At 37.9% G+C, this 24,842-nt stretch overlaps 1 protein-coding gene across 39 annotated transcripts in view; it reads right to left on the bottom strand.

Annotated features, from left to right (window-relative positions):
- Nucleotides 1–235: 235 nt before the first annotated feature.
- Nucleotides 236–24,842, bottom strand: part of CLASP2 (cytoplasmic linker associated protein 2) — a 174,887-nt gene continuing 150,280 nt past the window's right edge. For all 39 annotated transcript variants that reach the window (XM_027523035.1, XM_027523017.1, XM_027523024.1 and 36 more), the window contains 9 exons: nt 23,564–23,707; nt 20,586–20,692; nt 18,699–18,852; nt 16,056–16,284; nt 8,806–8,999; nt 7,706–7,834; nt 5,114–5,320; nt 3,920–4,036; nt 236–1,992 (listed from right to left, as the gene is read on the bottom strand). In XM_027523035.1, the coding sequence (XP_027378836.1) occupies nt 1,906–1,992; nt 3,920–4,036; nt 5,114–5,320; nt 7,706–7,834; nt 8,806–8,999; nt 16,056–16,284; nt 18,699–18,852; nt 20,586–20,692; nt 23,564–23,707 (1,368 nt within the window). In that variant the 3' untranslated portion in view covers nt 236–1,905. The remainder of the gene's footprint in view (nt 1,993–3,919; nt 4,037–5,113; nt 5,321–7,705; nt 7,835–8,805; nt 9,000–16,055; nt 16,285–18,698; nt 18,853–20,585; nt 20,693–23,563; nt 23,708–24,842) is intronic.

Here is a 24,842-nt window from a genome sequence, read left to right as displayed (position 1 = left end):
GAGACAAGTTCAATGCTTAAAATACTCTTTCAAGGATAAGCGATAATATATACATGCATTTAGAGATATATACATTGGATTGTGGTCGCTACTCTTGACAAATCTTCTCTTCAGATGCACTTACAAATTCATGATAACACCACTGATATAGGACTTTCTAAAAGCTTTTAAAATCCTAGTTAGGAGATAAGTGACTTGCCACACAGTAAGACAGAAAAACAACTGATATACATTGTTAATTTTTTCAAGTAATGTTATGTACAGTTTTATTGCCAGTATATGCACAACAGTAAGCATAGAACTATAAATACACAATGTAATTAACAGTAGAAAACAAAATTGTTACAGGTAAGGGGGGGGGGTGATGTAGAGAAACTATTTTCCTGCTGCTAGAACAAAAACAAAGGAAGGTAAAAGCCTATGACAAATCATCCATTCAGTACTCTTGTCTTAAATTCTTTACATACATTTCTACATTTTTTTTTCAATTAAACAAAGAAAGTACAGATAACTCTGTTAACAATAGCAAATTGCTTCCCTAATAGCCATTTGCCTTTCCAGTCAAATTCACTTTATGTTAAGATCAAAAAAAAAAAGTCAAGGTAAGAAATCATTAGTATCCTGGTTCCATATGATCTAATCTGCCTTTCACCAAAAACCGGTAATTTTTTAAAGTTGGCTGCACATGAAAATAAGAGGTGTAGCAAAAGGTGATTAAAAAATTTGCTAAAAAGTAACAGAAAATCACCCTTTTAGTAGTTTTCCAAAAGACACTATATAGGCAGCAGCTCAGTTAAAAGTATTAGCCCTGAAGAGGTAGAGAATTTGAGCCCATTACATGAAGATAATAATAGCCTTGGCACCATCTTCTCTCTCATCAGGATCAATGTTTTCAAGTAAGACAATTTCATGGCAAAAGGAAACCAGGTTCCACCATATAAAGAGAAGGTGCTGGTCGACTCCCATTCGCGATCATTAGTTTGTTCGTTAAATGAGAAACAGAAGACGGTCAAGGACACACATGCACTTGCTTTCTTTTTGTCTGTTTCCATTATCAAGTTTATTCATAAGTGAATTTGATATCAATAAATAAAAAAGCATCATTCACAACCAAGATAAACAAACCAAAAAACCCTGCAATGAAACCTTCTACTTGAATAAGTAACAAGAAAAACACAGGCTGATGATTTGGTGCAGCTTTCTTAAGGGATCAGAGAGGGGACATGGTTTTAAATAAACGTGGCAAGGTCAACAACCAACAAATGATACCAGCTTTACAGAACTGGCTGGTTCTGTAAAGTTTCTTTGAGGTCTTAGTTTTAAACTACAGATCACCCCAAAGAAGTTGCAACTAACGACACGTATCACCATCACACCAACAGGGTCCAGCTGGAGTTCAAATCAGTCCTGCTTTGTTTCACATCATTTCAGTATTTCTAGCATAGGACATGATACGGAACAAAACTTAAAGTAGCAATAAAAATACTATTCTGCATTTGAATAAAGGCCAAAAAAAAAATGTTTTAGACTGTTAAACTTTAAAGCTTTAAGCATTCCTGTTTAACCAGCATTAAAAAAAAAAAATTATACAATTGTAACACTGGCAAAGGTTAATGGGAAGACAAAGAAGTACAAACGTGTGAAATGATGAGTTAGATTAAAAATTACTTTGTATTGATCAACTGATGTTAATACTGCTTCTTCTTGAATTTGGAACAACTATTGTAAAAGTTACATGCAGACTGAGGATAGTCCTCTGTTACGGAAAATACAAAACAAAACAAAAAACTAAAACTGGGAAACAGTGGTAAGTTTCAAAAGATGTATCTGAAAATTTCCTTTCATTGATGAGGGTGGTCTGTCTGTCCTTTCTTTGAGAGACCTGGTTCACTTCTGTCAGCTTCACTAACTTTGTCCGGAAACGTCAGTAGTGGGGTCAACTCCTCCAGAACCTGTCTGTGCACGTTTGATGTACAGATTCAGTAGCTTCATCTGCAGATTCAAGCCAAACACATGTCATTTGAGCAAGCTGCTCTAAATTATCCTGAGATGCTCATTAAAAAAAATTATACACATATGCAAGCTTCAGGAGGTATTTTAGACTGAGGAGTTATTATAATGCACTAGTTATTGTTGATAATTAAGAATTAAAAAAAAATTTAAGTCTTAGTTTTGTTCATGACTGAGTATTGTAGCATGCCTTTTCAAAAACTGTTAAAGTGATTAACATATAACACTTAAAGAAGTCACCATTAGGACAAAAATGGTAAACATTTGAGCATTATGTGCTATACAATATGCTGCCTTACATTCTATCTTTTTATCTTCACAACATTTTAGAGATGAGGAAATTGAGATTCAGGATGTACCATCCCTGCCGAAGGTCAAAAGGGTAGAGAGCAGTGGGCCAGGAGATGAAATTAGGCTCTTGGGTTCCAGCACCGAAGATCGCAGACAACTATGTCATTACTCTCCTAACAGGAATGTTTTTGATTTCTCTGTCATTTTGCAGTCTGTACTGTATGAGATCATATTTTTATAGTTTGGAATCAAAGCACATACAATTCTGTTTTTTACTTTTTGTTTTTTTAACCAAATGTCATTCTCAAATATTTTTCCCACCTTCTTATTGTCTTCACATGCAACATTACTACTGGCTGCCTAGTATGCTGATAAAGTGATGAATTTTAATTCTTCTACAGATAACTTTGGCTTATCAGGACCTAACTTTACACAAAACTCAGAAAACTTTTTCCTCTGAAAACCACGCAGTTGTTCAAAATTTTCTTTTCTTAACATTTACGCTTTGATCCAATGGTTTAACCCAGCATCCATGGCATTCAGTGGCTCACTGAACCCTCTGAAACTAGGTGTAAAATTTTCTGGATAAGTTTATTTTTCTTGAGATGCGATTATACCCAAAGCTCAAAGTGGTCTGTAATATAGAAAAGGTTAGGAATCACTGCTTTAATCTATCTATAACTTGTATAGATTTTAATGTAAGGTATACATTTGAGTTCTTTTTCCTTTATATGTATTTCTTATTCCCTTTTGCTACTTAGAAAATAATTTTGATTATAGTAATTACAATTGTTAGGATTTGTGGAAACTTTTTAAATGAAGGTGAGTGTCCTGCTAACTGGTTCATAAACCATAATTCAACAATCATAGTTTATCCTCACCCTTTAGAACAGATTTAAGGTTTTGATGATACCAAAGAAATGAAGAAAACAAGACCGATGTTTTTTACATCTTAAGGACTAATTGTAAAATTTATTTTAACATATCAAATAAAAATTAAACATTTATGGTGACCATAGTAAGAGCAGAAAGAGAATGAGAACAAATATTTGATTATTGTAATTCATAGGGGAGAATTTAAAAAATGTTCTAGTGTTCCATAATTTGGTACATATAAATCCATGAATATATAACCACACTTTATTCTGTTTTTCTCTTTTTTTCGGCTGCACTATGTGGCGTGTGGGATCTTCGGCCCCCAACCAGGGAGAGAACCTTGTCCCCCTACAGTGGAAGCACAGACCCTTAACCACAGGACATCCAGGGAATTTCCAACTGCTACTTATTCTTTTCCCCTTTTTCTATTTATTTTTAAACAGTCATAGGGTAAGAATTGAGTGTAAGAGTGGGAAGAGTGAGCTGGTGATCAGGAACAACCAGAAGCAGTAGACATTTTTTTCACAGCAATCTACCAACTATCCTACAAACCGCTGACTTCACTTGAGTGACAGACGGGAAAGTACAGATAGCTAAACTGCAAAGGGTAAGAGGACTTAGGCTGGACGCTTAAAGCCTAATTAAAAGTCAAGTAACAAATTAGCCTTCAACACACATCAAGAAGTACATTTTGAAGAGCGCCCCATGGCCACCATCTTTAGGAGAGAGCAGCCCTACTTACTTTACTGCCAGTGAGCTGACTGAGATGTGGTTTTAGTTCATCACCAATTACTGCATGAACAGCCACCAGGCAGAAGACACAAGCTTTCCGAACACTGCTTTCCGAATTATCATAACCCTGGGAAGAAATCCTTGTTAGTACTCCTGCAGGATCTGAGAAAAGCACCATGGCACAGAAACAGAACTACAACTCAGAGAGAAGATGTTAAGCGTGCTGACGAGAGAGTTTTACTGACTGGGTGAAGTTAACTTCTCACCTTTTCAGGCAGAGACGTCCCTTTCCCTCCTCCCTTTCCCCTTGAGCACTCCCACTCCACTGTCAGCCTTTTTTATCAGGGTCTTTCTTATTTAGCCTGGTGAGCTACAATCTCTGGCTCTGAGGCCACCCCAGTGCCTGCAAAAGTCTCTGAACTAACCTTTCTAAAGCCTTCAGCTTTAGGGTATTTAGCAGCTCCTCACTAATGAATAAAACCTAACCTCTCTGGCCTAGCAGTCAGGGTACTCCTCTAATCCAGGCTGAATTAAATTAACATCTGGCCCATCCCTACCATTACTCTAAGTTATTTATCCAACAAACATTTATTCATGTCCACTACTGTATGTGTGACACACACCAATTATGTATATTCTGTTCTTAGCACCAAAGCACAGATAAAGAAGGAAGACATTTGGATCTTATCTTCAAGGACCTCACAACTTAGTAGCTGCAGCTTAGAACAGAGTCACAAAGCTAATACTATAGATGCACAAAGAAACGAATGATGGCATCTTACACACACACTATTTAATACTAGTCATTAAAATTATACTATAGCACAGTATTTATTAGAATGGAATAGTAAAAGGTTCCATTCTATGGAAAAGGTTCATAGTCTTTGATTAACTTAAGCAAAGCATGTCACAAAATAAGATCCCGTTTTTGTTAAAGAGTTTTTATATGTATGGGTTTGTATGCATAGACAAAACCACATTAAATGCTCCGTTACCACACTAAACAGTTAAGTTTTATGTTATGTGTATACTACCCCCCAACCCCTACACACACACACACACACACAGAGCTAGCTATCGGAAGTCTTTTGCTCTGAACACCCCAAGACAGCAGGAAGCTTGGTCATGACACTGGCCAAGTACCTAAAATAACTGAATCCCCAGTGTATCAACACAGCTTCTTTCTCCAAGTTTTACTGCTTACCTGTATTAGGCCTGGCATGATCTCTGGCAAAAGCAGGTTAAGCGTTTCCTTGGACACTCTCTCGATTACTTTTGTTTGCATTTTGATGGCAGCCAGGTTGATGGGGTAGTCTGCAGTCTGGATGATGGGACACAGCACTTTGATGCACTGCTCCGGGCTGATGGAAGTGGCCAACACTGATGCGGCCTCCTCAGCAGATCTCACCACCTAGGACAGAGGGCAATACTGAGCAGGGAAGTGATTCTGTAAAATGTGTGCTGTGTCCTGGGTGTGCACATTTCATGAAATACATAATACAACGTGGGATCTGGAGTTTTCTTTGAAAACATGAAAGTAACTAAACGGATACATGGGGCTTTATTATATCATTCTTCCTTCTTCTGTGTTCTCTCTCTTTTTAAAAAATAAACAGCATGTATTTATTGGGTTACATTTTTGTTCAGTGCTGTAATATAGAAGGTTTGGCGATACCAAAAAGCAATTTCTGTGCCTGCAATCAAAAGGTTTCTATATATAAAAATATATGAATTTTGTGAGTTTGGGGACTATGTCTTTATTTTTCTGTACTCTCTTAATGCTGGCTTGGTTTAATGATTAAAGCAGTTTGAACACGATATTGTGGTCGAGTTCTGCAGGGGAGCGGAGGCTCTGTCCACCTAGACTACCCTGTCACTGGAGTCCTCAGATCAGCCATGCTGAGACCCTGCTCACTGTTAGGACCCTCAACTCCAGGATGGCTTGTGCCCCTTTTATCACATTATTACAGAATAAAATAAAAGTCATTTCATTAATATGTTATCAAATTAACAATTTATTTCCCCTACTGTTTATAAAGATTACTGCTTCTGTGGCTATTTTTGGTATTGTCTCACTTATGCTCTCAACCTGAGAGGTTTAGAAAGGAAAAATGGAAAATACACTGGAAATCAGAAGCTGCTGTTGTTTAGCTGCTACATTGTGTCTCACTCTTGCGGCTCCATAGACTGTAGCCCACCAGGCTCTTCTGTCCATGGGATTTCCCAGGCAAGAATACTGGAGTGGGTTGCCATTTCCTACTGCAGGGGATCTTCCCAACCCAAGGATCAAACCCATGTTTCCTGCATTGGCAGGCAGGTTCTTTACCACTGAGTCACCAGGGAAGCCCCTGGGAAGTCAGTAGACCAAGGGCTAATTTTGGCTGTAATAGCTTAAGGATATCAATTTTATCTTTTGTAAAAATTGGTATGCTGCCGGCCTTATTTGGCTCAGAAGGTGGATAACTAAACTACAAATATTACATAGTTTTTTTTTTTTTTTAAGGCTTCAGTAAGATGCCACAGATGTACCACTCAAACACCAGCTGGATTTTTTAAAACTGGATTAAAAATCCAGGTAGATTTAAAAGTTATGGCACATAATACCACAAGATTCAGTCATAGCTTCTGAAAGGTGAATAACTCAGATGGTTTTGATTTCTTCATAGCATCATCAAGATTTTCTTATTGTCATGTATGTGAAATGTGTTGTTTCAGCTGCATTTCCCTAAAGATGAATGAGGCTGAGAATCTTTTCATGTGCTTATTGGCAACTTGTATATCTTCTTTTAAAGAAGTGTCAACTGGTCCTCTGCTCACTTAAAATTGAGTTATTTATCTTTTGATTGTTGAGGTATGAGAGTTCTTCATATATTATGGCTGTTATCAGACATGATTTACAAAAACGTTCTCCTATGTTGTGGGCTGTCTTTTTACTTTCTTGAGAGTGTCTTTTAAAGCACAAAGGTTTTTAATTTTGATAAAAGTTCAATTTACACCTTTTCCCTTGTTATCTCTGCTTTTGGCATTATATCTAAGAAACTACTGCCTAATCCAAGGTAACAAAGTTTGATACCTATGCTTTCTTCTGAGAGTTTTACAGTTTTGGTTCTTGTACTAAGCTTTAACCCATTCTGTCTCATTGCTGTTTTAACTTTCTTTTTTTTTTTTTGACTTGGCTTTTGCTTATGTCTTAGAGACACCTAATGCTCTCTCTTAGAACTGCAGTCCCTATTTGAAACTGGCTTTTCTAATTATTTCTAAGATTTTAATAAAAGTCCTTATGATTGTCTCATCAATGCCATTGGTTATGGTGGGGATATCTGAACAATGAAGTAATGAGACAGATTTATAGGACTTTTTCAGGAAAGCTGTCCTCAGTGTTTTATTGAGTAAACTCTTTTAACAGATACTTAGCTCCTAAAGGCAATTTACCACTTTAAAATAACAATAATTATTTCCACTAGTTATTAAAAAAAGAAATCCTATTGGTAAATGGAAAGTGAAGTTACGACTGGTAAACTCTAAGTGGAAATCTAAAAGTGAATGAAAGGAGAAAATAAAATCAGATAAATTATATCCTGGAGTTAGCCTATTTGGGATAAAATGCCATGATATCAACATTACTAATTTAACAGAAAAGAACATATTTTTGTCTTTCAATTAGATACTACCTTGAACATGAAGCAGTCATAAAGAAAATGCTTGCCAAGGGCACTTTCCAAACACATTTATGTTTCATACAATAATATCAAAAGTACTGAGAACAAAATAATACTTTAACTGTTAGATAACTCACCTCCTTATGAGGGTCTTTATGTGCTTCCAGTGTTTTCATGACAGTCAATTCTGCATAGTTTTTAAATCTTGCTGGTTGATGCCTTAGGATTTCTCTTAAAACCCTCAAAGCCAAAGCCCGGATTGTAGGCTATAAAGAAACATTTTAATGTTGTAATGCAAGAAAAGTTATGACCAACCTAGACAGCATAGTAAAAAGCAGAGACATTACTTTGCCAACAAAGGTCTGTCTAGTCAAAGCTATGGTTTTTCCAGTGGTCATGAATGGATGTGAGAGTTGGAGTATAAAGAAAGCTGAGCGCCAAAGAATTGATACTTTTGAACTGTGGTGCTGGAGAATGCTCTTGAGAGTCCCTTGGACTGCAAGGAGATCCAACCAGCCCATCCTAAAGGAAATCAGTCCTGAATACTCATTGGAAGGACTGATGCTGAAGCTGAAGCTCCAATACTTTGGCCAGCTGATGTGAAGAACTGACTCATTGGAAAAGACCCTGATGCTGGGAAAGACTGAAGGCAGGAGGAGAAGGGAACGACAGAGGATGAGATGGTTGCATGACATCACCGACTCAATGGACATGAGTTTGAGTGGACTCTGGCAGTTGGTGATGGACAGGGAGGCCTGGCGTGCTGCAGTCCATGGGGTCGCAAAGAGTCACACATGACTCAGTGACTGAACTGAATGCAAGGGTCTTAATATAGGTTGAAGGAACGGTAGAGAACTGCATAAAATATGTGGTATATTACATAATCAAGCTTTCACATCTCCAGCTGAAAACTACACTTCTCAAAGATACGAAGAACCACTAGCTCTATTAAAAAAAAATTTTTACTTCTGAACAATTGATTCAAATATGCAAAAAAAAGTTGCACATTTGAATAAAAATTTGTCAGCAACGTTTTTCCTGTGGTTAATTGCTCAAAATCATTGATCTACTTGGTTGAGAAGAAAAAGTATTTTATGGTAAAAATTTCATGCACACTGAAGCAGCAGCAAAGACTCATTTCCCCAAATGCCAAATATGTGTAGTGTTTGATTAATAGGCAATGACAGGCAACCCAAGACACAAAAACAGGCTATTGTTTATATGTTCTGCTACTTACCTCTTTATCCCCAAGGGTTTCAAGCAATAAAAGTAATATCGTTTTGAAGTGTTCATCCCAAACACTGAAAGATTCTTCCTGTGTCAGTTTCATGAGTTCATACAGGGCGATTTTTCTTTCTTCTACACGTTCATTATGGTTAGACAACTCTTTCAACAACTCTGCAACCAGGTCAGAATGGTCTAGGGAAAGATCTGTCATATGGACATGATGTTAATTCTGTGACTTTAGACGGCAACTTTCACAAGGATGGGGATGATAACTTTATAACATCATGAGACACAGACAGAAAGTTGGTTATAAAAACAGCAAAGAACAATGACTAAGATTGTTTTCCATTTGTCATCCCCAGAACCTCAATGCTAGCTTAAAACTGTTTATGATAAAAATTCATGAGAGAGAGAACTGTATAATGAACCCCCAATCATATTATGAACCCCTATCACCCAGACTTAAAGACTAAGATTTTACCATTCTTACATCATCTTTGCCCCCACCCCCACTTATTTTTCTCAAGTATTTCTAGCAAATCCCAAATGTATCATTTCATCCTTACTCACTTCAGCATGCATTTCTATGTTGTCATGCCAAGAGGCTCACAGGGTTTGGGTACTCCATTTTTAGCGATACCAATAGTGATCACTGGATTTAACCAGTAACAACTTGATCCCACCATTGTAAAGTTCTCTGTCTGTCAATCTCTGAATTAAAGATTTCACTTACTGAAGGGGTTGAATTAATTATTTTATCAGGAGTTAAAAATGTGTTGTAATTTTTCTGAGCGTGAGTTTGTCAACTAGTGCTATTCTGATTACCCTGAAAAGGAGTTTAATATTTCCCTTTAAATTTCAGAGTCAAAAGTTTGGGCCCAGTGGTTACCGAAGAGTTTTCATTTGTTTCTGCTTTCTTTTTTAAAAGTGTAATTATGAACTCATTAATTTTCTGAATTTTAAGGACATGCTGGTTATTTTTCAACAGTTACCAGATAATGCTTTGAGTCATCTTTGTAGGAAAGACAATTCAATCCAAAAGTTCACTTCAGAACACTACAAAACACCAGAGTTCTTCCTAAATTCTTTTGATGATAAAATACATGATAAATTCAGGTTTTCAGGGACTTGGGCAGGCATCTGTGTGAGCAGAGCTTGTGCCGTAGATTCCGTTCCCTTCTAACCCCGTCTCCGGAATAAAATAACCACAGACCATGGTGCCTGAGCCTAGAAGGTCCACCTGGGTCACTGCCTCTCCAGGAAAGACGGCTGACACTGTGGAGCCGTATGCTCTGTGGCTCTGCTCGGCACGAGCATTCTGGTCTTCTGGAGAGGGTCAGAGCCAACAAAAGGAAAGGTTCAAGAGGAAACTGCACGTTTTCCTAAAGTGACCTGGAGGTTGTAGTCTGCCAGATGGCTCACTACTGGTCCGTAAAAATAGACACTACTGTGCACATCCTGCTGGCTGGTTAGCCACGGACCTAGAGATACCAATGACTTGACATTACAGATCTCAGGAAATCTACAACTACGGAAAGAAAAGCTCTATTTCACTTAAGAGGATTCAGAAATCTGAAGAAAGAAAACCAAGCTGAACTACCAGAACAGATGATTTTTTTCCCCCTTTTGGGTGCACCCCATAGCATGGAGATCTTAGCTCCTCAAACCAGGCGTTGAACCCTTGGCCCCACTCAGCATTGGAAGCGCCGAGTCTTAATCACTGAACCTCCACACAAGTTCCCAGATGACTTCTATTGGAATAAAACTAACAATGATAGGCAAGGGAAACTGAATCAAATAAAACGACAACACTTACCAACTATAAAAAAGGAAATGTGTTAGGACAACTTTCGTGGAACTATAGTAAGAGCACTAAGAACCTCTGATCCCCAAACACTCATATATGACAGCACAAAATGTGACTACTGAAATGATAACTTGAGGTAATCTGGAAAGAATGAGCACTGAGGAGAACCAAATTAGGATTTTGGAAAATTAAGAATAATTTTTTAGGAATGCAAAGCAAAATCATGAAAAATATGAAATTTCAGTTCAAAGATCTTAATTTGGAGAATAAAAATAAACTTATAATAAATTCATCTGTTATAGACCAACATTAGAACAATGTTGCTGGTTTAACAAGAACTACTGCAGCAGGATAAATACATCTCTACAAACTCCTCAAGAATCACTCCTGAGAACTTACATTATCAGACTTTCAAAGATGTCAGAAAATCATTCTGATTAAGAGTGTATTTTATTTCAGCTGAATAAAGGGAAATCTCAAGAAAACGCTTTGTTTCAAAGGAACTCAGTTCTCTTCTTCATGAATATAGGCTTTGTAATTACTCTAGAAGATAATTAGAAATGATTTGTCACATATAATGGTCTGGACAGATGACTGACAGGAAAATAATTTCTGCCAAAGAAAGGACAAATTATTTATTGAGAAAGTATAGTCAACTGTATTTCCTCTTCTAACACAGAAAGGCATTGTGGTTCTGTGAAAAGAACAGAGGCTCATGAGTCTCAGCAAGCCTCTCTCTCTCAGCCTTTGTGGGACAGGAGCACACTCTTAATTACTGTGGAGGCTGGGTTTTCTTATCAGTAGAACTGGAAAACGGCACCCACCTCCTAGGGTCAGAATGAGAATCTAGGTCTAAAACATGAGTTTCTCTTGAATAACAGTATTATCCTCACCAGAGATAGTATATATTCTGGAATATTACAGTCCCTGGTGAACTTTACGAAGGTCATAATTAGAACTGGCTATGAGTGAGTTTGACTTGTTATTTTGATAAATCTATCACTAATGTATGTATCTGTCTGTGACATGTACAGAAACATCTGAGTAAGAGACATACTTAATAAGAGTATCTCAGAGTTTTAAAACAAATTTTCTTTCATAGAAACTCCCACTTGAAGAAAATAGTTATTTCCTAACAAAGGTCCATCTAGTCAAGGCTGTGGTTTTTCCAGTGGTCATGTATGGATCCAAGAGTTGGACTGTAAAGAAAGCTGAGCGCAGAAGAACTGATGCTTTTGAACTGTGGTGTTGGAGAAGACTCTTGAGAGTCCCTTGGACTGCAAGGAGATCCAACCAGTTCATCCTAAAGATCAGTCCTGGATGTTCTTTGGAAGGACTGATGTTGAAGCTGAAACTCCAATACTTTGGTCACCTCATGCGAAGAACTGACTCACTGGAAAGAGCCTGAGGCTGGGAAAGACTGAGGGCAGGAGAAGAAGGGGACGACAGAGAATGAGATGGTTAGATGGCATCACCAACTCAATGGACATGGGTCTGGGTGGACTCCAGGAGTTGGTGATGGACAGGGAGGCCTGGCGTGCTGCGGTTCATGGGGTCGCAGAGAGTTGGACACGACTGAGTGACTGAACTGAACTGAACAAAAGTTTTAGATTGTAAAAACAAAAAGAAGAGGGGAAATTTTACCTGGGGCCAGGGTATAAAAGAAAAGTCAAAACAGCAAAAATGAGGTCAATATATTAAATAGGATAGTGTCAGCAACATTCACAATAATGTCAAACAAAGTCTTCACCTCAGATTTTAAAAAGAAAACAGACAATAAATGAAAATAACTGCTGCACAAAGCCTGGAGAAACTACTATTTTGGTTTAGTAGGAGGCTTATCCATCTTTGAAGAGTGTTTATTCAACATAAAAGGTCCAGCTTATGTTTCAGAAGTCAATCAAGTATTACACTGTGAAGAAATAATGTTCTCAAGTTCAGAACTATTCAACCCAGTTTAGGTTTCAGCTAATTTCCAAAGATATTTTCCTTTAACAAATAGGAAACAGATGATCTTTAGTAAAGGAGAAGAAAATTAGAGTAGGGGGTGATCTTGCTATGCTGTCACAATTTTGGCTTTGTGATGTGATATTTGTGATATATCGAGTCTCTTTTAACATGAGAAGTTGGTAAAAACACAATTCCTCAATCTCATAAAATGAAGATATTTTTTCACTCATCAAAATTACGGGCCTGGGGACACATTCATGGTCAGAGTAAAGAGGGTTTCCACATGTGAGAAGGGGAAAGGCAGGCGTTTCAGAGTTCAGCCAGAATAGGAAGCGTGTCCCCATGTAGTGGCAACCAGGTGTGATCTGTCAAGAGCCCAAGCAGAAGAGCACTGGGTGTCAGTGTCCACGTGGAAGGGGGAGCCCAGCAGGGTGAGGCATGCGTGTGTGCAAGTGAGGAAGTGGTGGTCGGGATGGAGAACAGGTTGCACACAGGAGGGCTGATCAAATAAGTAAATGTACTAAAGATAATGGAAGTCAGGCTTCTCACAGGAGTTATCAGCATGTAAAGAGAGAAACTAAAATTAATCTCATGGTGCTAGACTGCAATTGGAGTTATTGGTACAAACATACAGCTTTTGACAGAAACAGAAATAGATATATATCAATGCATACATACTCCTTAGCTCTAGTCACTTAGAGGAAGTATATAACAAGTGCCCAAACTTTAGTCTTAAAAGATCAGTTCCTATTAAAGGAAACCAAGGATTGATCCTTGGACAAATGGCTAGTTCCAGGACTGAAGTAAGGACAGTGTAAGATTATGCTGTGTCAGAATGTAAGGATGGGGACATGTTAAAAGGACACAAAGCCAGCTTAAATGGGATCCTGGTAGTCAAGTCAAGGACAACTTGAGCATCAAAATAAATAATGATAATTAAACATTATAACCCATTGAATACAATAGGAAATTATGTGTCTATACCTATAAGAAGGTCATGTTGCATTTAGTCTTCACGTCTCCTTCAGTGTTCAGTCCTTTCTTGGCTTTCATGACCGTGGCACTTTTAAAAACTAAAGGCCAGTTATTTTGTAGCATTTCCCTCAATTAAGGTTTGTTTGATGTTTTCTTATGATCAGATTTAGATTATGTGCTCTTGGCATCAGTATCACAGAAGTGACAGTGCATCTGTTGACTAACACACGATTTCACTTTGCCCAAGGTTGGTGATATAACCTTGATTACTTAATTATGGTGCTGCTCCTAGGCTTCTCCACTGTGAAGTTACTCATTTTGTAATTAGTAGGGTTTTTTTTTTTTTGGAGAGGTATTTTAAAACTGTAAATATCCTGTTTCTGATTTGTTGTTGTTGTTCATTCGTTCAGTGGTATCCAACTTTTTGCAACCCCATGGACTGAGCACGCCAGGCTTCCCTGTTCTTTACCATCTCCCAGAGTTTGCTCAAACTCATGTCCATTGAGTTGATGCTGCCATCCAACCATTTCATCCTCTGCTATTCCCTTCTCCTCCCGCCCTCAATCTTTCCCAGCACCAGGATCTTTTCTAGTGAGTTGGCTCTTCACAGCAGGTGGCCAAAATACTGGAGCTTCAGCTTTAGCATCAGTCCTTCCAATGAATATTCAGGGTTGATTTTCTTTAGGGTTGATGGGGTTTGATCCTTCTCAAGGAGGAACTGTATTCACAACTTTTAAACTTTTGCCTGTTTTGAAATAATACTTAAAAAAAAAAGCAACCCTACACATAGACACACACATAGATGGGCAATGAAGCAGCTGTGACTGCTGTGCATAAATAATATAAAAACAATTAAGTTGTTAAAGCTAGGTCTCAATCACCAGGCTGCTGGTATGACTCAGGGATCCAAGGGCACTTTGCTGCTATGTCCAGTTTATTCACACACTCCTGTTATGCTGCTATTGTGACTAAACCTCAACAGCATAGTCAACTACATATGATAGATTAAAACACACCGAAGTGCATAATGGTCACAATTTTATAGATTCTTATGTAATTTAGGGAATTTGGTATATTGTCATAATTTTGCCTTTGTGATATTTGTGATATATTCAGTCACTTAATATGACATGTTGGTAAAAACATGATTCATCGACTGCATTAGTAAAGAAATACAGAAGTGAAGAGATCTTTCTCCTCTTCAAAATCAGAAAAATTAAAAAACAAAATTGAGAGCTAATTTTTCAGTCTTCCTAACAATTAAAGAAAGGCTCATTAGGATAACCTATTTTATACCTATCATAATGATAAAACATAAAAACACTTAAACATTCTGGGTTGCTAAGGAAATCAGTACTACTTAAACTGGCCATGTGTTTTGAGTTGGTAACTGGTAGTAACTCTGAAAACTTAAGACTTACATATCCTTTAATTGAGCAATTCTATTTCTAGAATGCTCTTAAAATTATCTGTGTATGTGCACAAAAGTTTATGCAAAAATAAGTTCACTGACAGCAACACTGAGGGAATAAAGGAATACCAGAAACTATGAATACCTAATCATGAAATCATGAGGCAGTGTTGAGGGGGAGACTTTCAAGTTTATCTACATTTAGTTACATATTACTAAAGATTACTTAAGCCTTTAGTTCAATAAAGAAGTAATGAATCACGTAATTTACAGAGGAAATATGCAATTCCTTATTATTAAAAACAAAGAAAATAAAAAAAATACTATTCGCACTGTTTTACACTTTCTAATCAGTTTCTATACATCTTATCCAAACCTTACAGCATACTAAGGTCAGAAGGGCAGGTAAGATGGATCTCAAACCGTGACAAGTGAAGTGCAGGAAGGCCAACCAACCTCCCAGGTGAGGCAGCTTATTTCCTATATATTAAGAGCTTAGACCCAGACTTCCCTGGTGGCTCAGATGGTAAAGAATCTTCCTGCAATGCAGGAGACCTGGGTTCAATCCCTGGGTTGGGAAGATCCCCTGAAGAAAGAAATGGGAACGCACTCTAGTATTCTTGCTTGGAGAGTTCCATGGAAAAAGGAGCCTGGTGGGCTATATAGTCCACGGGGTAGCAGAGTCTGACATGACTGAGCGACTAACACACACACACACACACAGAGCTTAGACCTAAGCCAACTCCAAATCTTAATTGTACCTTTTCCCATATTCAATCCTTGATTAAAGAGTTTATAACTTCACACTAAAGAATGGGTATCCCTTTAAAGGGTTTTGTCACTCCGTATAAAAATTAATAACTAAATGAAAATGTAACTGGTTTCAGTTGTTCCTGGGAAAACTAAAGTTTTCTTGATTTCAAAGATGCTCTTAGGAGGATTAACCTTTTATTATGAAGAAGAAAACTACTGAACCAATAGAAATGAGCTCCTAGAAGATGGCAGAGAACATTCCCACCCTCAAAGATCCTTCCTTTTTAGGGAATTACACAAAAAGAACGCATATATTTCTTTTGCATCATTGATTACCAGTCCTCCGAACACAGATGGGACATACCATCAGGAAACTGGTCAGCATCATCATCAAACATGGCTTCCTTGAGGGCAGACTTGTTGAAGGGACTGATGCTATCTGAATAGTTATATGGATTATAGTCTCGAGAGCGTGGAGAGGAGTGAGCAGGCATTGAATGGAGCAGTGAAGCCTTATTATCAAGGGCTGTTTGGCTTGAGTCAGTAGCATCACCTCCTGCTCTTGGATCAGACATCCCAGGGCCGCCACACATCTATTAATGGGAAGAGGAATGAACAGCAAATAAAATCATTTCAAATGTCTGTTTGAAAGTCTAAAAAGGTATTTCCCTACTGCTTGAAAGGCTATTTTGAAAAGATAACAAAAACCAGCTGAAAAAATTAAGTCACAGAAATCCACATGATGATGAGCTAAAACTTACATTCAGAAAGTCAAAGTCTACTAGAAAAGACGTAAAGAAACCATAGCCGTAAGGGCAAATAAGAATCATGAAAGAATGCTGTCTCTAATGATTCCTACAGTTTCCTTATTAAGGGCGGGATCAAATATATACAATGTGATTAGCAAGTTTCTCTATGCCAGTAAAAGATCAAAACAACTTTCATTAGAAACACAGAACAAAAAGCTCCCAGATTTCATTATTAAGGTTGTAAATTCTACAATGACAATATGTCAATAAAGTATAAGAAAACTGAATTTAAAAAGGCCTACTTAAGGAACAAGAGGCCACACAGGACAGCATGACTTTTGGAATGCTGCATGATGGAGTTTGGGCACATTAACATAACTTATCAAAATACCAATTACCACCATCAGTATCACCATTACCACCATACAGTGAGCAACCATGTGCTATGCCAGTGGCAAGGTGTTCTACAAATATTCTTTAAATATTTACTGTACACGTATTCCATGCCAGGCATCATTACCAGCATTGAGAATATATTAGTTAACAAATGAGAGAATGCCGTCTGTCCTCATGAAGCTGACATTCTAGTCGAGGGACAGAGACATTAGAAAATGTCATGAGTGAGTTACATATGTGGTACAGTAGGAGGTGACTCTCCTATGGCAGGCAAGGGCAGTATTAAAGGGATCTGAGTGCCAAGGCTGCAGGTGAGTCAGTGTGGTTAGAGTAAGATTCACTGGGAAGCCATTGCAGCAAAGCTCTGGAGGAAACTGGCCATGGCTATCTGGAGTAAGAATGTTTAAGGCAGAGGGGGCAGCTAAGACAAAGGCACTGAGGCAAAAAGCATGCCCTGTACATTGAAGGAACAGCGAGGAGGCAAGTGGCTAGAGCAGAAAAGAGTAGTAGGGAATGAGGTTGGAGAGGTAACAAGGGAAAAAATTCTACTGTGTAGACTGCGGCTTGTATTTGAAGACAGACTAAACAGATTTCCTGATGGACTGAGTAGGGAGGATGAGACACAGAGACAAGATGAGGACAACTGTGTGTCCAAGGTTTTTGGCTGAGCAACTAGCATTGTATCAACTGAGACAGAAAAGAACAGTTTGGGGGAAAGATCTGGAGTTCAAACAGGAAGCTAGATGTATGAATCTGGAACTCAGAAGAGGTCTGGGCTAGATGGAATCACATGATTTATTATACACATAATAATTTTTTAAGGTATGCAGTAACATCCCTATTTTCCTTAGGCAGACATGAGGTTTACAAATGATAATCTGACTAGTGAGTAAATGGCACACTCACTCCTGCCGGAATCCACTACTTGGCACTGCCCTTGCTACTCTAGGAGGGAAGTCTCAATCATGCAGTGATGCCTCCTTACCTCTTACTGCTGCCACACTCAACTTGTGAGGCAGGGAACCTCAAATACGAGTAGTAAGCAGGGTTTTGGCATTCAGTTTTCTGGCCCATCTGCCATGTAGGCATGGGGAGAAAAACAATAGCAGGAAAGAAGTCAGGAGGCAGAGAAGGGGGCCCTTTAGAGATCTGCTAAAGTACTGCAGTGTTCTACAACTGTGCAAACACTGAGAAACCAAAGATTCCACAGGAAATGGTGGGATAGCTTGTTCTTAGAAAAGTCTAAGATGTCAGAGAAAAGTCGAAGTAGAGTAGAAATATCAACAGCTCTTTATATAGTGGCAGAAATAACAAACTGAACAATAATATTCACAATGTTAGAAAGATGAGTCATAACATTCTTAACTAGAACCACATAAACTGATGAAAATACCACCACACTGAACGGGAATTTTCAAAAAGTCTAAACACTTAATTTTGTCGATGTTCTGGTCCTCCGCTCTTTCATAACGCACGTGCTTTCGTAACTACACTGGCTTTCGTCCTGGTTCTCAGCTGGACAAAGCCTGCTCCCATCTAAGTGTCTCTGTGCCTGCTATTTCCTTAATGGAATTCTCCTCTCCTAGATCTTGTATGGCTCTCTTTGGGTCTCAATGCAAATGTCATCTTTCCTACAGCACTAATCTCTATCCGAAACTCCACAAGGAACTTGAGGGCAGCATCTATCTATGCCTTGTAAATCTAAGACTCAGAACAGAGCCTGGAGCAAGGTAGGTACTCAGTAAATACTGAGCAATTGACTCCTGGAAGTTTATATCTGAAAGTGACAGAAAGAAAAGTTTAAAAACAAAATTAAACTCTTAATGAAAACGTGTAGAATGTAAGAATATTCAAATACTCACTGAATCGCCATCATCTTTTTTAGAATCTCTTTTCAATGGTTCATTCATATCTTCTTGACTACGGAAGCTGAAATTCTGAATTGCTTCAGTGACACCTCTAAGAGAGCTATAAATATCTTCAGAGTTCATATTTTCTGTGTCATAATCAAAAGCACTATGAAAAAGACAACAATTAATTTTTGTTTCTGTGTAGTTTTAAAATACAAATACATCTGAGGAAATGGCACAGGATGTTTATAAAGACAGAGTTAGAGAATGCGTATGTTCTAAAGCATAATTAGCGAAACAAAACCTGACAGGTACAAACGGCTAAAGAGCATGTCCCCCTGTTTGCTCATCAAGGGCAGTTTATAGTGACTCTATAAGGCACAGCCCTTGACAACTGGTTTTTCTTTTCACCTTAAGAACTTTTTTTTACATTTTTAAACAGCTGAGAAAAAAATCAAAACACATTTCATGACACATGAAAATTATATAAAACTCAAGTTATGTGTGTGCGTGTGTGCGTGCTCAGTCGTCTCCAACTCTTTGCGACTCCATGGACTGTAGCTCGCCAGGCTCCTCTGTCCATGGAATTTTCCAGGCAAGAATACTGGAGTAGATTGCCATTTCCTCCTCCAGGGGATCTTCCCGAAATTATTTTGGAACATAGCAATGCTGATTTATTTAGCTATTGTCTATGGCTATTTCACACTACAGCAGCAGAGTTGAATAGATGTGACAATGACTACCCTGCTGGCAAAGTCTAAAATATTTACCATATGACTCTTTACAGAGTTTGCTAACCCCAGTGGGTACTGCTGGAAGAGGAGATTAACACATTTTACACAAATATGTAAGACAATTGAGAATTTTTAACATAGAATATAAGTGTTACTGATATGAATTCTTTTTTTTGGCCACATCATGAGGCATGTAGAATCTTACTTCCCTGACCCCAGGGATGGAACCAGTGCCCCCTGCAGTGGAAAGAGAGCCCGAAGCACTTGACTGCCAGGAAGTCCCACTGAAATATGAATTCTATAATCAGATTCTAAAATTCAACTCAGTCTGGAATTTAGCCATCATAATTATCACATATCATAGGCATGAAAAAATATGATGGTAAGTTTGCAATATGTTTTGCAATATAATGAAACATCTTATATAACTGTAATGAATATGATGAAGAATATGCTATATGGCTAATAACAAAAATCAAGCTGATAAGGACAATAATGGCTACTAAGCCATTTTTTTAAAGACCAGGAGAAGGGAAAAAAATGTTAATCCATTAATGAGTTAATTAATAACTTCTTCTGAAACATAGCTCACGTGGGATTTGCTCAAGTGTGTGAAAATTTCACAAGTCTCATGAAGGATCAATCTCAAGATCACATTTTTTTCCTAAGAAGTATACATATTGCCATTTTATATTTAACCCTTCCCTATGTTTTTATTTTTACATTTTTTTGTCTATAAACTTTTTTTTTCTATTTTTAACAGGTGGTTGGCCAATATTAGATCTAAAATTTTCATTATAACTTGATCTCGTTTATATCAACTATTATAACTGAAAGACACAACTGGAAATTAATGGATTTATACAGCTTATCTGAGAAACAGTAACTATGTTATTTAATGTTTAATTACTGCTTGCTTTTTTCCAAAAGCTGTGTCCATAAGTTTTCCTGTCACTTACAAGAAAAAGAATTCCATATCCTATATATTATTATCATCTAAAGGGTTCATTTTGGATAAACCTAACATTGTTTTAATTTGCTAAGTTTCTATGTGTCCAAGACATTTTAGTTACGTAGTAATCAACTGGATTGATATTAATGTCAGTTTTTCTAAGAATGGGAATCTGCAAATACAAACCATGATGGTAAACTATCCTTTTATTACCTTGGAGATAAAGTATTCTGTGACGTATTGGTAGGAGAAGTAAGAGGACTGGACCAGTTGGCTGGTGACCGTGGTGTTGGTCTTGTCAAAGGACTTCCCATGGAACCCTGACGGACAAGAACCAAATAAACATTAACATATGACAGGCTCCTAGGGAAGCCATACAGTCAACATGTTGAACACATGAAAGAGCCAGATTTATATTAAGAGGTCATTATTTTATGTATTTTAAAAGATTAAAAAAATTTTTTTGTCTGTGTAGTGAGATAAGTGGGATCTTAACTCCCCAACCAGGATCAAACCCATGCCCCTGCACTGGAAGCACAGAATCTAAACCGATGCACCACCAGGGAAGTTCCCAGGTCATTATTTTACTGTTCTCTTTTTTTAAATTTATTATTAAAATTCATTTAGCTGCGCTGGGCCTTAATTGTGGCATGCAGACTCAAGTTCCTCCATGCATGTGGGATCCCAGGTTCCCCGACCAGGGATTGAATACATGTTCCCTGCACTGCAAGGCAGATTATTAACCACTGGACCACCAAGGAAGTCCTGCTAGGTCGTTATTTTAAAATATTCATGTACTTATCTCTAGTTTCTGTGGGGAAAAACTTTCTTCCCATTCAGCAATCTAGCTCTTTAAGTTTTTTGTTGTTGTTATCCTCAGCTATTCCTTCTCCTAAATATTACAACAACAATCTTTTTTCCTCAATAATTAAACAAGATTCCAAATTAACAATCTTAAATTAGCTCCCTGCCCTAAGCCAATTCCTTCCTGCGATCATTCAGTTCAGTCACTCAGTCGTGTCCGACTCCCTGTGACCCCATGAATCACAGCACGCCAAGCCTCCCTGTCCATCACCAACTCCCAGAGTTTACTCAAACTCACATCCATCAAGTCGGTGATGCCATCCAGCCATCTCATCCTCTGTCATCCCCTTCTCCTCCTGCCCCCAATCCCTCCCAGCATCAGAGTCTTTTCCAATGAGTCAACTCTTTGCATCAGGTGGCCAAAGTACTGGAGTTTCAGCTTCAGCATCAGTCCTTCCAATGAATACCCAGGACTGATCTCCTTCAGAATGGACTGGTTGGATATCCTTGCAGTCCAAGGGACTCTCAAGAGTCTTCTCCAACACCACAGTTCAAAAGCATCAATTCTTCAGCACTCAGCTTTCTTCACAGTCCAACTCTCACATCCATACATGACCACAGGAAAAACCACAGCCTTAACTAGATGGACCTTTGTTGGCAAAGTAATATCTCTGCTTTTGAACATGCTATCTTGGTTGGTCATAACTTTCCTTCCAAGGAGTAAGCATCTTTTAATTTCATGGCTGCAATCACCATCTGCAGTGATTTTGGAGCCCCAAAAAAGAAAGTCTGACACTGTTTCCACTGTTTCCCCATCTATTTCCCATGACGTGATGGGACCAGATACCATGATCTTTGTTTTCTGAATGTTGAGCTTTAAGCCAACCTTTTCACTTTCCTCTTTCACTTTCATTCGAGGCTTTTTAGTTCCTCTTCACTTTCTGCCATAAGGGTGGTGTCATCTGCATATTTGAGATTATTGATATTTCTCCCGGCAATCTTGATTCCAGCTTGTGCTTCTTCCAGCCCAGCGTTTCTCATGATGTACTCTGCATATAAGTTAAATAAGCAGGGTGACAACATACAGCCTTGATGTACTCCTTTTCCTATTTGGAACCAGTCTGTTGTTCCATGTCCAGTTCTAACTGTTGCTTCCTGACTTGCATACAGGTTTCTCAAGAGGCAGGTCAGGTGGTCTGGTATTCCCATCTCTTCCAGAATTGTCCACAGTTTATTGTGATCCACACAGTCAAAGGCTTTGGCATAGTCAATAAAGCAGAAATAGATGTTTTTCTGGAACTCTCTTGCTTTTTCCATGATCCAGCGGATGTTGGCAATTTGATCTCTGGTTCCTCTGCCTTTTCTAAAACCAGCTTGAACAACTGGAAATTTACCTCCAATCATTACAATCACTTAAATTTTTGTTCCTCCTTCAGTTTGATTTACAAATGATTTTTACAAAGACATCAAAGAAGTAAAATCTGGTCATATTAGCAATTTGCCTATCTCTTAAGATAATAAAACAATATCTTCTCCTTTTATGTTTTTAATTTTTAGTTTTTGTCCCATGTAGCTTGTGGGATCTTAGTTTCCTGAACAGAGAGTCAACCCACGGCCCTGGCAGTGGAAGTGCAGACTCCCAGCCACTGCACCACCAGGGAATTCCCCCTTTCCATTTAAAAAAGTAATTGACTTTGGCCCCAAGAAATGGTTCTCACATTGTTTTCCCCTTACACTTTACCTTACTCCTGACATAAGTGCATCTGCTTTCTCCTTTATGCATTATCAAAGGTATTGTCCTCTTTGTCTTTTTAAAACCCAAGTTCAATTCTTTGGCATATTATGCAAATAGTTCAATACCATTTAGATATAACACTAACGCTTCATTTACTCAGATCTTACTTCTCCAAAACAAACTCTTGTATTATTCAAGCACCTATAGACTGACAAGCCTGTAATTATTAAATGTGAACACGTCCTTTAAAGCACTACTCTCCTTGGGCCTGTTATTCCTGGAATAAGTCATCCTTTCTGGTCCTCCAATAAAGACTGGTTCATCTAAAGAGCATGTTCTAATTCTCATGGCTTGCACTGATCTAAGTTCTCATCTAAGTTCTGTTATATTTCACTTTCCTTGTTCATACTGTGGTCACCATTCACCACCACCCTAATGCACACCAAATAATAATAGAACAATTACAGGCCTAAGGACTATTCTTTCCAGGACAATATTTATTTCTGCTCAGGAAATGCTGCCTAATGCAGATGCAAAAATTACACATTAGGATCAAAGTTTACTTCATGCAAAAAAAGAAAGCAATTACTGTTGTTAACCATCCATCACATTAAACAACGGCCAAAAAAAAATAAAACAAGTGAAAAAAGACCTGGGTTCCATTGCCAGTGTTTCGAAGGTGATTATGAAGAAGTTTGGTAGCACCATCCTGAAAAGTTTTTGGTAAAGCTCCTAATAACATTGTAAACTCTGGGGTATTGAGTTCAAATAAGGAAATCAGGACTGACTGGGCTGCCTAGAAAACAAAGACATATAAGAAGCAGATGATTACTCAAAGGAGACCATTTTCTTCATTCAACATTTCTATTCAGTAGTGCCAGACCACCTTTCCTAGGGAAAAAGATGTTCCTACATGCTTTCAAATTTCTTTGCTGAAACAATAAAAAACATTTTTTCGACTTACCATTTGTTTTTGGAAAGTAAGACGGGATTATGAAAAGTATAACAAATATGACCTACCAAGGGCAATGGTCTTGGCACACTTGTTGAAAATCAATTGGCCACAGACACGGGTTTCCTTCTGGACTCTCAGTTCTATTCTATTGGTCTTTATGTCTATCTTTAACCCATTACCACACTGCCTTGATTACCATTACTTTGTATTAGGTTTTGAAGTCAGCAAGTGTAAAGTCCTCCTACTTGTTTTTCCCCCAAGGCTGCTCTGGCTATTATAGGGCCCCAGGAATTCCATTATGAATTTTGCAATCAGCTTCTCAATTTCTATGAAGCCAGCTAGGATACGGTAGGGATTACACTGAATTTATAGGTCACTCTGGGGAGTACTGACATCTTAATATAGTAAGTCTTCTGATCCCAGAAGACCTGATTTTCTCACCCAAGGACATGGGATGATTTTCCATCCTAAATTTCTTTCAATATTGTTTTATAGTTTCTACTATAAACTCTGTGCTTCCTTTGTTAAATTTATCGCTTTTTAATCTTCTTAGTGCTATTTTAAATGGAATTGTTATCTTAATTTCATTTTTGGATTGTTCAAGTGTTTAGAATACAACTGATATTTGTATATTAATTTTGCACCCTGCAATCCTGCTGAATGGGTTTATTAGTTCTAATAATATTTTAGTGATTCTAAAGGATTTTCTATACATAAAATTATATCATTTGCGAATAGAAATAGTTTTTCTTTCCTTCTTTCTCTTTTGTCTCTTTCATTTTCTCTCTCTTTTTTTTTTTTTTGCTTTTTCCAGCTTAACTGTCCTGGCTAGAACCCTACTACAGCGTTGAACAGAAATGGTGAGAACAGACATCTATCTGTTGTTCCCGATTTTACAGAGAAAGCATCCAATCTTTCACCATTAAGTAGCTGTGGATATTTGGAGGTGCCCGGTATTGGGCTTAGAAAGTTCCCT

Source organism: Bos indicus x Bos taurus, chromosome 22, assembly GCF_003369695.1.
Source record: "Bos indicus x Bos taurus breed Angus x Brahman F1 hybrid chromosome 22, Bos_hybrid_MaternalHap_v2.0, whole genome shotgun sequence".
Lineage (NCBI taxonomy): Eukaryota > Metazoa > Chordata > Mammalia > Artiodactyla > Bovidae > Bos > Bos indicus x Bos taurus.
This window is presented reverse-complemented; position numbering and strand designations above follow the sequence as displayed.